Raw genomic sequence first — 13408 nt, forward strand, 5'->3', positions numbered from 1 at the left:
GTTTTATATTTTAATTAAATATATCAATCAGTCTGGATTATTCATAAATTGGATGTTTATGTACTATTTGTCTATTAATATAAATTAACTCAAATAAAGCTGTTATAAAAGTACACAGTTAATACAAAATAAATCACACAAAAACAAAATTACTCCATGCAAAACTAAAACAATAGTATTTTCCTCCAAAATTTATAAAATATTATAAAAGCAAGAAAAATAAAATTTCAAAACAGATTTAGAAATATCAAAAAATATATCTGGTGCAAGGATTATAATTAAATCTTGTTTTGGTCTTAAAAGATGTTAAGAAAAAGATTTACAAACCAAGAAAAATGTTAAGAAACCAGACCAACTTGAGAGATTTTGGTCGGACGCAATTGAGTTAAATTGGAACAAAATTCGAAGAAACACGATCGGTTTACCCTAGCGGATCCGGTTTAGTAAGAGTAACTGAGCAGAGTTGGGTTTGGTGAGCCCAAAGCGGGCCCATTGAAATGTGAATAAATAAAAGGTGAAAAACCTAACTGCCAAGAGTAAGAGAGATAGAGAGAGACAGCCGGAGAAGATGAAGGAGGAAACGGCCATGGAAGAGCCAGAGAGGAAGATCCCGAGGAAGATAGCGAGCCTGGATGATGATGAGGTAGTTCTCCTAAATTTGTATGTTTACTTCTTCAGCTTTTAGAACCGTGTTGAGCAAGTCTTGTGTTGTTTTCTGTTTTTGGCAGCTCTGGGCAGGATTTAAATGGGAGGAAACAGATAAGATCTTGAGTGGTGAAATCAAACCCAAAACCTTGATCACTACCTACCATATGTCCCCATCTTCTGTAAGGCCTACTTAACAAGTTATAGTACTTGTTTAATTTAAGTAGTTATGATCCATGACTGGCGTGTCTCTTTGTTTTGGTCATATGCTCAGACACGATATCCTGAGAGGGGACCATTTCTTGCGAGAGAGATGGAAGCGGTGTTCCCCAATTCTAAATACATGACCAGAGAGCCCAACGAAATGCTTGATTCTGTTAGTGTCTTAAACTCTTTAACACTGGTTTCAAAGTTTTGTAATATTTTCCTTCTAGCTAGCGTCTAAACGTGTTTGTTTTGTCTATATTTGTTTGTTCTAAACAACACGGCACAGATCATAGCATTAGCGAGAAAGAATGATTGTACATCTCTCATCCTCGCTCGTTCAAATTCTCCCAGAGAGGGTTCGTGTTTCTTCTCCTTCTCCGGTTGTATATGTATAGACCCTCTCCTCATATCTCTTGCTTTGTGGTGTTGTTTGCTGCAGATATAATCTATATCCTAAACTTGCTGAATAATGCCACCGCTGTGTTTAGGGTTATTGATCTCGTCCCACGGGAGGATATTCCGGTATATATGTGTATATATATCTTTGTCTATTTCTTTAGTCTCCCTTGCTTAATTTTAGCTCCAACCTTGTTTTTTTTTTGGGGGTATTTGCAGAATCGGTCTGATCCCATTAGTGGCCTCTACCCGAGTATTCAGATGAGAGGTTTTGAGTCTCCTGCCAGTGTTGGCACTGCCAAGTACAATTTTTATTTCATACTACATATACTTTTTCTTCTCTGTATCTCGCACATCTTTATAATTTCGTTCTTATTTTTTTTTTTTCAGAATGATACAAGCTCTCTTCCCCTGTGTCCCTCCTGTCCGTGGTCGAAGGAGTATTGCATGGTTCGAGAAGCAAAAAAACTATATCTTTTTCCGACATTCTGGGTAACCACTTTATCTCTTGTGGGATTTTTATATTTAAAGAACCAAAAAAAAATAATTCTTTCTTCTTCTCTTTGTTTAGTTACTTCAAAAAGGAAACCGTTGAAGGACAACCTCCTCCTAGTGTTCCCTCGCTGATAAAGGTAGCTTTTCAATACACCAGACCCTTATAATTTATCTGTTTTTGCATCAACGAAAATTTGAGAGTTTGTTGTTTTTGATTGTATCATTTCCTTTTTTTTTCATTTTTGCAGGAATGTGGACCTCGTTTTGCGCTCCAGTTCACTGGTTTACATTTATTTGATGCTCACAACCTAGACTTCTATCCGGTTTGCTTGGTAGAATCACTACTTGATGACAACTATAGTTTCTCTCTTGACAACAATTTGGTCCTAACACATCTACTTTCTTCTCTCTCGCAGCCGGATATAACTTGGACGACTCGATTAAAACCACTTCCTCTGCGCTGAACACCCTTTTTTTTTATTTCGTGTCTATATGCTAATTCGCCTGCCTTAAACTATCCCTGGACTTTTATCGTGACACTTTAATTTATGTTTGCGACAACACAAGTAGACTACAACAGTGTTTTGCGGCTTATGTATGGATTAATTTCCTTGTTTTTTTAAGTCCCCACTCGACCTTAAAATAAATTAGCTTTTGTGCATCTAAATTATCATTAATTAGATGCTATCTATTTGGCATTGCCGTACGGTTCAGGGAATTATGGTTTCAACTGAAACTTATCATGCATACATTCTTTTTCAACTCAACTTGATTTTTTTTTTTGTTTAAATCAGTTGCCAATGGTCAGAAAATCTCCATCTTTTGCATCATCCTCTTCATATATATATATATAGACAAAATCATTATATCAGGTCCCAGAATACACAGCACTAGTATTCCTCTGGTGTAGTTTGATTCCCCGAAGATATCTCTGGCTTTGGCTTCTCAAAAAATCTATGGACTTGAGTTCAAACTCGCTTCCCAAGCAGACAATCACTCAAATTACGTGAGATCAACTATTCATGCTGCCTACCGTCCATTCTGGCTTGGTTTCCGGCTAAAACATTATTCCCTAGCCTGTAAATAGAAGATGTGGCTCATATTAAACACACAGTACATATGCGAGAACCAGTGGCTTCAAGTCATTCCTGCCTATGTGCGAGCAATGAGGCATGCCGAGTTCAAAAGATGGCCCATGTCGAGCTGAAAAGAAAAACCAAGACAACTAGAGGGAAATCCGAAGTCTTCTAGAGCAATTATATACTTTACATACTTACTTACGTTATTGTTCTTAGATACCATACTTATATTCTACTTGTACTGTCAATCAAATATACCTTTTCTTTACGAAATGAAATCATCAGCATACAATAAAACTCCATAATTCAATAAAACATTAAAAAAAATCTTAAGAAATTACAAGGTTCAGTGAAATCATAAATTAATAATTTTTACATATATAAATAGTAATACGTTTATATAAAACATATACAAAACATTGTATTATTTTTTAAAGCGGACTTTATATGTAATTTTTCTAATATTTTAATATTTGCTGTTATTTTTTTGACTTACATATAAAACGCATTTAGTTCAAGGAATGTGTGATTTATATATTTAAGAAAATTGTCATATCTAACATAAAGAGATGAAATCCAAATCTATCTATCTATCTATACTATTATTTACGAAGTAAATTTTTGCAACAAAGCTCTCACGTAAAAAGTTAACATGGTTAATATTGTTCATACCCTTAATGAAAAAAATATAAATTACACCACAAAAATAAAAACGAATTTTAATTTTCTTGATTATATAAGTGATTAAAATTAGTAATGATAATAAAAATTACCCAAAATCTAAAAATATATTTTAAAATTGTGCGTTTTCTGGTTTTGGCGGGATATTGCGTTTTCCAGTTTTTACGGAACTTTCTTTTTCTGGTTTTGACAGGAAATTGTGTTTTTTGAATTTTGGCAGAAAAGTGTACTTTTCCGGTTTTTGGCGGGAAATTGCATTTTTCCGATTTTGGTGTGAGATTGTATTTTCGGTTTTGTCAGGAAATTGTGTTTTCCTGTTTTGGCAGGAAATTGCATTTTCTCGGGTTTGGCAGGAAAGTGTATTTTCCGGTTTTGGTGAGAAATTGTGTTTTTCGGTTTTGACGGGATATTGTTTTTTCTGGTTTTACGTAAGATTTTTGTTTTCTGGTTTTGGCAGGAAATTGCGTTTTTTGGTTTTTTGGTGGGAAAGTGTATTTTTCAATTTAAATATTTGTATCCAAATTACTCAAAAATAACCAAAAGTAACCAAAATGTCCATTTTACATAGTTGAGTAGAATTTTATCCAAACTATCATATTTCATCCGAAAATACTCAAAAGTATAGAAAATAACTACTATAATTAATTTATAATATTAATTTAAAGTATTAAAATACTTATAAATATAATTATAACATATATTTTTAGAAATTTACATTTCGAATACTCATTCGGTTCTCGTTTCAGATCGGGTTCGAAACCAATTTTTCGGATATAGCAATTCAGAATTCATTCGGATATTTACACCGGATCTGATTGGGTTCGAAACCTTGATTTTCGGATCGATTTCGGATCGGATCCTTTGGTCCGGTTTTTGTGCCCAGGCCTAAGCTATTGTATCAAAAGTTTAAAATGTATCGAGGACTAGAATTAAGTTCGAAAACGGCACCGTATCTACAGTAAGATGTAAATTTTAAAACGATACCGTAGTACTAGATTTAAGCCGAAACGACGTCGTAAAAGCTCTCAAGAAATAAATTTACGTCCCTTGACCGAAACATTCTTCAAGCCAAAAGAGTCTCTGAGACTCTCTCTGCACTTACCAGACAAGTAAACCTTGCCATTAGGAAAGATTACTGTCGCGGCTGGATCTTGTTCTTCAGTTTTACAAGTAAATTTCTCTGAGAGCAGATGCATTCTGATTTTACCATCTTTAATTTTCGTACGGGTATAAGCACTTATATTGCCTTGAAATTGTTCGATGAAATGCGTAAGTGAGTGTATGATCTTTTTTTTTTGTTCAGGGTTTCACAGGTTTGGTCTGTTCTTCAGTGCCTGTTTATTGTTTTGATACGCAGCAGCCATGGATGGTAAGTTTATGCTTCTTGAGAAATAGAAAAAATTGTGAATTTGTTTTGCTTCAAGAAAGGACATTTTACATTTTCGCGAATTGGTGCAATTAGACAGCAAATTGTTGAAGTTGTGTTCCTTGCTAGCTTTAAGTTGTAATTTTGTTCTGAAACTTCTTTGTATAGCTCGTTCAGACTCCAATCTGCGTCATCATTTGTGTATTCTTATTCTGGAAACTTGAATTTGAGGTCCCCTTATGACGAGAGTTTTTGGATTGTAAGTCCATTTTGTATATGAGAAGTTGTAACATTGGTGCTTACTAATTTTCAGTTGATTCGCAACCAATGATGGAGGAGACCATACTGGTCGGTGACGACCTAATGATGGGTCCTCCATCTCCTGTCATCCCTCCTGAAATTGCTTCACATGTCCTCGAAGGTGTTGATTTGTGCGATGGCATTTTGAGGAATCTATTCCTATGTAAGTCTCCTATTTACTCGTTCAAAGCCAGTGTAACATCGATTTGATTTATAATATATAGCATTCCTTCTGTTAGTGAGTAGACTTTGATTGTTTTTTCTTGGGTTTCAGGCTTGCAAATCAATGATATTGAACCATTTTGCCAAGATGAGCTTGCCTTGTATCGACAGTGTGCTGAAAACAGGGTAATGTTGTCTTACATCAACCCTCTGCTCAGATTATATTTATGTATAGTTAGCTTTCTCATATCTTATATTCATTTCTTTGAGTTTTTATTTATTTATTATACTCTTTTTTTTTCTCTAGGACAAGGTATTGAGAGTAAGGCTTCAAGAGAGCGAGTACAAGTTAGGATCTTCAATGCCTATTGATCTTGCTAAGGAAAGGATTACTCAGCTTGAATCTGAAACCACATCACTAGAGAGGTACTCTTTCTTAAACATTGTGTAGTGTGACACAGATAATTTTCAGATATAGCATCAAGCTCATTTTTTGGATAACCTTTATGAGAAGAGTTTGTTTCTGGATCTGTGCCCCCATGTAGTCATGTAAATCTTCACAAGTAATCCAAATGTTGACTAATATTCTTTTTATAACCAGGCACTTGATTCTAGCAAGTGGAGCTGAAGGAATCGAAGGATTTCGTCGGAGATGGAGTTTGCACGGTCGTATGACTGATACCAAGTACTGTAAAGATACCTTATCTTATAGAATATCAATATTCATTATACATATTATCACTAACATGCTGCATGCGACTAGTTGAACCCATAAACATTACCGAAACTGCTTTTACGTTTCTGAATTGCTGTTTTACATCTCTATGTGTGACTGTTTTATTCCCTGTATGTGGTGAACTCTGTTTGATTTGAGTCTACTTCTTAGCTTAAAGCCAAGGTTCTTTTTCATTTCATGGATGTGACAGAAAAAGACTGGAGTCACTGAAGCAAGGAATGGAAAATAGGAAAAAGGAAGCGCATGAGCAGCCGGCGAAACCTTCTACTGGGAAGAGATGGTTTCTTTGGTGAAGCTTTTGTCATTTTACTCCAGAATGAATCATACATTCTAAAACAAAATAATGCATTTATGGTGCAGATGATTCCCAATGTAACCATATTTTTGTATGGCAAGTAAAAATCTATATTATTAAAAGAGAAGTACCCATATAAAATACCCCTTAGTTTTCACTTTTAATTACAATGGTATGCCACTGACATTAAATAATACTTCTAATTTTAATGCTGTCTTTTCCACTTAGATTAATGTGTTTTCCAAAATTATATTTAAATTAAATACACAATTAAATGATACTTCCTATTTTAATGTTTTGTCTTTTCCACTTAGATTAATGTATTTTCCAAAATTGAATTTGAATTTAATACACTTCATTAACTTCTCCATTAAATCAATGTCAAATTCAGAAAAAAATATGTTTTTATTAGACAAACAATTCTGGAAATTATAATATCAACTTTTCATTTTAAAAATCTGAACGAAAAAAGTATTAGCAAATTTAAACCGAAACTAGATAATATCCAAACTTGGTATCTACAGAACCATAACCAAACCTTATCCGAACGAAATATTTTGGATATTCGAATGTATTTAAATCATATTTATATACTTCAATATGTTAGCTATTTTTCGAATTAATATCTAAGATATAAGCTATTTTAAGTTGTTTAAAATATTTGAAATATAAAAAATAATCAAAAGTTAACATTTAAAATAGATAAACAATAATCAAAACATCAAAAATACTTAAAATATATATTTATTCTTCATCCAAATATTCAAGTTAAACCTATTTTTATCTTTTAATTTAGGTACTTTGGCTTTAGATTTAGAGAAATTTAAAGATATATAAATTTTGAAAATTTAAAAATAGTTTAAACGGGTTATCAAATCCGCAAAGATCTGAAACCGGAACCAAAGGTTATAAATACTCGAATAGAGTTAGAATCTTTAAACTAAAAAAACTCAAATCCGAATAAATTTTAACCGAATTCGAGTGGATATCCAAATATTCACCCCTACCTTAGTCAATATAAAACGATCAAATATTACAAATATACTATTTAGTATAAATAAATAAAAACTAAAACTATAAATTAATACCCGTGCGGTCGTACGGGTCAAGATCTAGTTATTTACTTAAAGCACTCTTGTGGATTGTGATATTAGATAGGCTTGAGAGTTGAGAAGCATTATTGTTGATGCTCTCACAAGTCACAAAACAAACTTGGGAGCTTAATGTTGGTCCTTGATAGTGGAAGACATTGTTGTCTTAACAAGCTTGTGATATTGAGAGAGTACATTAGCCAAGACATATATGAGCAGAACATCAAACTCTTTCGGTAAGTTACACATATGAACCGGATTTCATGAAAAACATCCTCTCAGGTAAATTAATTATGAAAGAACTTGTCTACATATCTAAAATCGATGGTGATCCTTTTTGAGACCACACAGAAACTGGGTTAACAGGAGATTCTCTTTTTTTCTCCTAGTTATCATCTAATTTTAAATCATTATGAATTTTTTTTACTATTCATCACTGTCTTCCAAGAAGCATGCATGTGATCTGATCTCTCTTATCTAGAAATGTCGGTAGGCTATGCTTCGGTTCCTTCCGGTTTTGATAGAGCCAGTTTCGTACATGTGGTTTTGAACCGAAAACATTCCAAACCAAATCAAAAATGTTCAGCTATAAGTTCTGAACCGATATCACATTTCAAAATTAATTCGGTTATCAGTTCAGGGCATCAGCTAATTTAGTTTTCCAAACTGAGACTAAACCGATTCATCCCCATATTTCTAACCAAAACCACCTAAACCAAACCGAACTAAACCGTAAACCGAAGTAACCCAACCTGCAAGCCTACTTCACAACATTGATAATGCTTCGTCATCTCTCTCTTCCTCGTTTACTGTTTGCACATCAGAGAGAAAACACAAAATGTCATCGAAGGACAAGAAGCCAGCGAAGCCGTCGAGCAGTCGAGCCGGTGGAATCCGCACTCTTTCCGATCTCAATCGGAGATCAAATCCGGACTCCGACAGCGATTCCGACGGTCCTCAGGAATACTACACCGGCGGCGAGAAAAGGTCAGTCGTCACTTCCTTGAGATTCATGTAACTGGTAGGATCGTTAAAAAAAAAAGTCAAGTTTGGATCTGAATTGTTTAATCGTGTTATCTCAAGTGGTATGATGGTTCAAGATCCATCGAAGAAAGGTGATGTTGATGAGATATTCAATCAAGCTAGACAATTAGGAGCCGTTGAAGGACCTCTTGAGACTCCTTCTTCGTCTTCGAGTTCCAGAAGCTTTACTGGAACAGGGAGGTTGCTTTCTGGTGGAGAGAGTGTTTCAACTGCTCCTCCTCAACAGCCTGACCCTGTGGCTCACACCATTATCTTCTGGTCTGATGGTTTCACCATTGATGATGGTCCTTTGAGGAAGTTGGATGATCCAGACAATGCTTCTTTTCTCGAGGTACTACTACACTGAAAACAAAATGTCCTCTTGTCCTTTCTCTGTTTGACTTATGTTTTTTTTTTGTTTCTGTAGAGTATTCGAAAGTCTGAGTGTCCGAAAGAGCTTGAGCCTGAAGATAGAAGAGCTCCTGTACATGTCAATCTGATGCGAAGGGAAGAGAAATGTCCAGTTAGTGTTCTCTCCTCTCTATACTCATATCCATACATCATCAACCAACAACATGTAATGTCTTGTTTCATCTCATTTGTAGGAAAGAGAGAAGCCTAAGGTTTCATTTCAGGGTGTTGGAAGGACTCTTGGTGGTACCTCATCGGTGGTGGCTCCTGATTCCTCACCCGTTCCTGTACAAACCGGGGTCGCAGCAGCAGCAGCACCATCTCCGTGTCTTGTAATAGATGAAACCGCTCCGACCACATCGATCCAGATTAGACTAACGGATGGGACCCGGCTTGTGGGTAAGTTCAATCACCATCACACGGTCCATGATATTCGCGCTTTCATTGACTCCTCTAGACCTGGAGCTCCGGTTAATTACCAGCTTCAGACAATGGGGTTCCCACCTACGCCTTTGGCTGATCTCGCTCAGACCATTCAACAAGCTGGTTTAGCCAACTCTGTCGTTCTTCAGAAATTCTAAAAATTTCTAGATTGTCTGTTCCTTTTATTTTTGGGTCTTTCTATATGCATTATGGATCAGAGTTGCATAACTGTTATTATAATCAAGAAAATGTTGGCGTCTCTGTAAGCTACTTATACGCAGCATAAATGGCTTTTGGAGGAAAGACTTTTGGTATAGATTTCTTAATTTGTGAAACAATATCTTCATTATGCGTTTTGGGATTATTCATGGTTTTTTTTTGAATAATTGTTAAAATTTTTATTTATCCAAAACTTTTGTACGTCCGATATAACCTTGAGATTGAAATGCATATCAATTGACTATTCTACTATTTTAAAGAATCATCTTCTCGCTCCAAACCATATGCCTAGCCCTTCATCCATCATATGATCTCCTTCCCTCCTAATAGTAGAAAGTCTGTTTTTTACATTTTTATCAATGGTTTTAATTAGTAGAGTATAATCTTTTTCACCATGTCTGCGTCTATTTGTTTCCCTCCAGATCACATAGACACCTGCTTGAAAAGTATATCTTAGCAAAAAATTCCGTATGATTTCCTGTCTAGAATCCATGAGAAGTGCAACTATTTCCTCATAATCTTCTGTGTATCTACCGGAGTATACCTCTCATCAGACTCTGCCAAATCTGGTTCGAGTATGAACATAGTTAAAACAAATGATTCGTTGTTTCAACTTGTTGCTTGCAGAGAACACATATAGAATTCATGTTTGAATTGTTCATGGTTTTCAGTTATACATTATTCTGTATTCGTTTGGTAAGACTGTAAGAGTAATCAAATGTCATGTTAATGGTAACAGTGATTGTATATGACTAGTTTGCTAGGAACTAGGTGATAGAACTGTATTTTATAAACTACGGATAACTGAATATTGTAAAAAATAAATTGATAAAATTATTCCAAAGATTAAGAAAAAGATGATACAACTGTAGAGGAGATATATTATCTATTTCCTTAACTCAAAATACGTCCCGTAGTGCGACGGTTCGATAACGTAATGAGTCACAGGATACAACTGCAAACAATCTTCTGAATTTGCGTCACTCTATAGAAACCTGGCGAAACTAGTTTTGTGTTGTACTCTCAGACACAAAATAAAATAAAATAAAAACATCACTATTGCACATGGAAGAATTGTACTTGTTGTTGGTTTTCAAGTGTGTCTCTCTGTATTTTTCTAAATGGCTCACACCGTCACACGCCTTTATATAGAAAATATAAAACATCACATTATGCTTTTGAGAAACCATAACATACAAGAGAGTAATGGAATTTTAAAGTCAAAAAATCAATTTTGTCATTAAGAAATTTTAAGACCTTGGACATAATATCCAATTAACAAATTCAAACCCAAATATTAATCACATTCTTGATAATTAAAGTAAACCATCACCATTAACCAAATCAAAGCATTAGCATGCACTATGACTAAAAACGTTTTATTCTAAACCCATTTATGAGCTAGAATATTTAATACAAAATTATTGTAACCACTCGATCCATCAATTAATTATTTTGAAAACTAAGAGTAAGAGTAGCCAAACCATCCAAAAACGTTACCAATGACGTTGGGAAGATGGTTTTCATTGTCACCATCGAAAGATGAAACCTGTTCTTATAAACCATAAAATATCAAATTCATTAGTCCAAAAAAATATCAATTATTTTAATTTTAATGAATCTAGACACACAAAATCTCAAATAATGTGAAATTTGTTTCAAGAAATCAGAAGAATTTGTTTTCCATTACCCTTGAATTCTTTAATTTCTGTTTTCATAACAAAACACTTCACAAATAATCAGTTTTGTTAGTAGAAAACACACAAACAAAAACTTAAAGAATTAGGATTGAAGAATGATTATTTTTAAATGATCCTATAGATCTGATTCCGGCATCTTTTTCTAAAGATCAACCTGTTCTTACAAAAAATACTTTTTACAATAATCAGTCGGTTAGTGCAAAGCAATAAACGGATATTTTGAGTTAAGACTGATAGAACCGTATTTTATAAATTACAGATAATTGAATATTGTAAATAATAAATTGATAAAATTATACCAAAGATTAAGAAAAAGATGATACAACTGCAGATGCGAGATATTATCTTTTTCTTTAACTCAAAATACGTCCCGTAGTGCAACGGTTCGATAACGTAATGAGTCTTAGGATACAACTGCAAACAATCTTCTGAATTTGCGTCACTCTATCAGAAGCCTGGCGAAACTAGTTGTGTTGTACTCTCAGACACAAAATAAAATAAAATAAAAACATCACTATTGCAGATGGAGGAATTGTACTTGTTGTTGGTTTTCAAGTGTGTCTCTCTGTATTTTTTTAAATGGCTCACAAGCCTTTATATAGAAAATATAAAACATCACATTATGCTTTTGAGAAACCATAACATACAAGAGAGTAATTGAGTTTTAAATTCAAAAAATCAATTTTGTCATTAAGAAATTTTAATTCCTTTGACTCTATTTTTAATGACTTAGCAATAAGAAATATATTATATATTTGACCAAATCAAACATAAATAATATTTCTTTTAATTTGGGTTTGCATTTTATGTTTATATAAACATAAAGATAGTCATGAATAAGTAATTGACATAATATCCAACTAACAAATTCAAACCAAAATATCCAATATATGACATTTGCTAATTTTAATATTTAGCCAAACTCATTTTGGACTTCCATTTCTCATTCAAACCACCACTCTGATTTTGACATACGAGTACACTACATCATAGTGTCAAACATTCGGTTATTCCGACGAACGTCTTTGTCCCGAAACATACCGGAAAATGGTCTTAAACCATTTCGTCAAAAAATGAGTTCCAACACTAGGTAGGTACCAGTTAACATAGAGTATAATAAGCATGTTGACTATAATAGGATATATGTTTTTTTAACAATTATTTAGCTCACTAATTAAGTTTCTTTTTAAGTATACAATTGAATTTTTTGTTTTTGGGCATTTTCTTCTATATATATATATATATAATTTTATAAAAAAAAAGTATTTTGGAAAATTTTATATGACCTCTAAAATGTTAACTTATATGTTTAAAATTATGTGATCTTATATTTTAATATAAATAAATAATCAAAAACATGAATGAACAACAAAATTCTTAAATGAAATTATATTTTATTCAGCAAATAACTTATATCAAACATATATCATAATTTTTATCATTACACTTTTAATTGTTTTTGGTGGAGGACCTCCATGACAACCGGGATGTTCTGGGATACAAGGATTATTGGTAGAAGCAATGTTAATTGCATTTATATTGTATAAATTAGAACACACGCAACTTCCACGAATATTGCAATAGCCTCCACATAACTTTTTGCAGTCATTGTTGTTCTTGCAAAAATTCTCCACTGCAAGATTCTGACCTTCAACACATGAAAATGTAATGAAAAGATATTAAAAATAAATATACTATTTTTTAAAAGATAAAAATCTAAAACTGATTTAAAACAAATTTTTTTTCTCTCTAGGCTGGATTTATGTATATTGGTTAAAATATACATTTTTTTTGTTTGTTTGAAAATTATATGCACGCATACTTACGAAAAATGACGACAACAAGACAAGCCAATAACAAAAACTTAAGGGAAATGGTCTTCATTCTTCACGTAAATGGTTTTCTTTTTAAAGACTTAAATGGTTATTAATGATGAAATGAAGTTACTCTTCATGGCTTTTTTATAGTCCAACTAGATGATGGTTATAATCAACCATAAAATCTTGAACAATTGTTTTTTCTTTAGCTTTTTGTATATATATATATATATTATTTTGAAAAAGGACATTCTCTTTTTGTATATTTACTCAAGGAAATATAGAAGGTGTAATTACTACTATATTTTATCACCAATCTACTAAAATTAATAGGGGCAATTTACAAATAAAAAGTAGCTACT

The 13408-nt window shown here is 33.2% G+C and overlaps 3 protein-coding genes across 3 annotated transcripts; all 3 read left to right on the forward strand.

Annotated features, from left to right (window-relative positions):
- The first annotated feature begins 537 nt into the window (after positions 1–537).
- LOC130494399 (uncharacterized) lies at positions 538–2366 on the forward strand. The gene is made up of 10 exons (XM_057000693.1): positions 538–643; positions 729–827; positions 920–1021; positions 1139–1208; positions 1292–1374; positions 1468–1550; positions 1639–1740; positions 1820–1880; positions 1992–2075; positions 2160–2366. Exons 1-10 carry the CDS (start codon positions 569–571, stop codon positions 2205–2207), a joined length of 807 nt encoding a protein of 268 aa, XP_056856673.1. The 5' UTR covers positions 538–568; the 3' UTR covers positions 2208–2366.
- A 2179-nt stretch (positions 2367–4545) lies between these two features.
- On the forward strand, positions 4546–6507 carry LOC108823839 (uncharacterized). Its single transcript, XM_018597124.2, has 7 exons — positions 4546–4673; positions 4807–4872; positions 5183–5332; positions 5444–5517; positions 5639–5757; positions 5933–6016; positions 6258–6507. Exons 2-7 carry the CDS (start codon positions 4866–4868, stop codon positions 6358–6360), a joined length of 537 nt encoding a protein of 178 aa, XP_018452626.1. The 5' UTR covers positions 4546–4673; positions 4807–4865; the 3' UTR covers positions 6361–6507.
- A 1756-nt stretch (positions 6508–8263) lies between these two features.
- On the forward strand, positions 8264–9644 carry LOC108831759 (plant UBX domain-containing protein 4-like). The gene is made up of 4 exons (XM_018605275.2): positions 8264–8440; positions 8537–8828; positions 8904–8999; positions 9082–9644. Exons 1-4 carry the CDS (start codon positions 8292–8294, stop codon positions 9466–9468), a joined length of 924 nt encoding a protein of 307 aa, XP_018460777.2. The 5' UTR covers positions 8264–8291; the 3' UTR covers positions 9469–9644.
- Positions 9645–13408: the final 3764 nt, after the last annotated feature.

Source organism: Raphanus sativus, unplaced genomic scaffold (genome assembly GCF_000801105.2).
Source record: "Raphanus sativus cultivar WK10039 unplaced genomic scaffold, ASM80110v3 Scaffold2864, whole genome shotgun sequence".
NCBI lineage: Eukaryota > Viridiplantae > Streptophyta > Magnoliopsida > Brassicales > Brassicaceae > Raphanus > Raphanus sativus.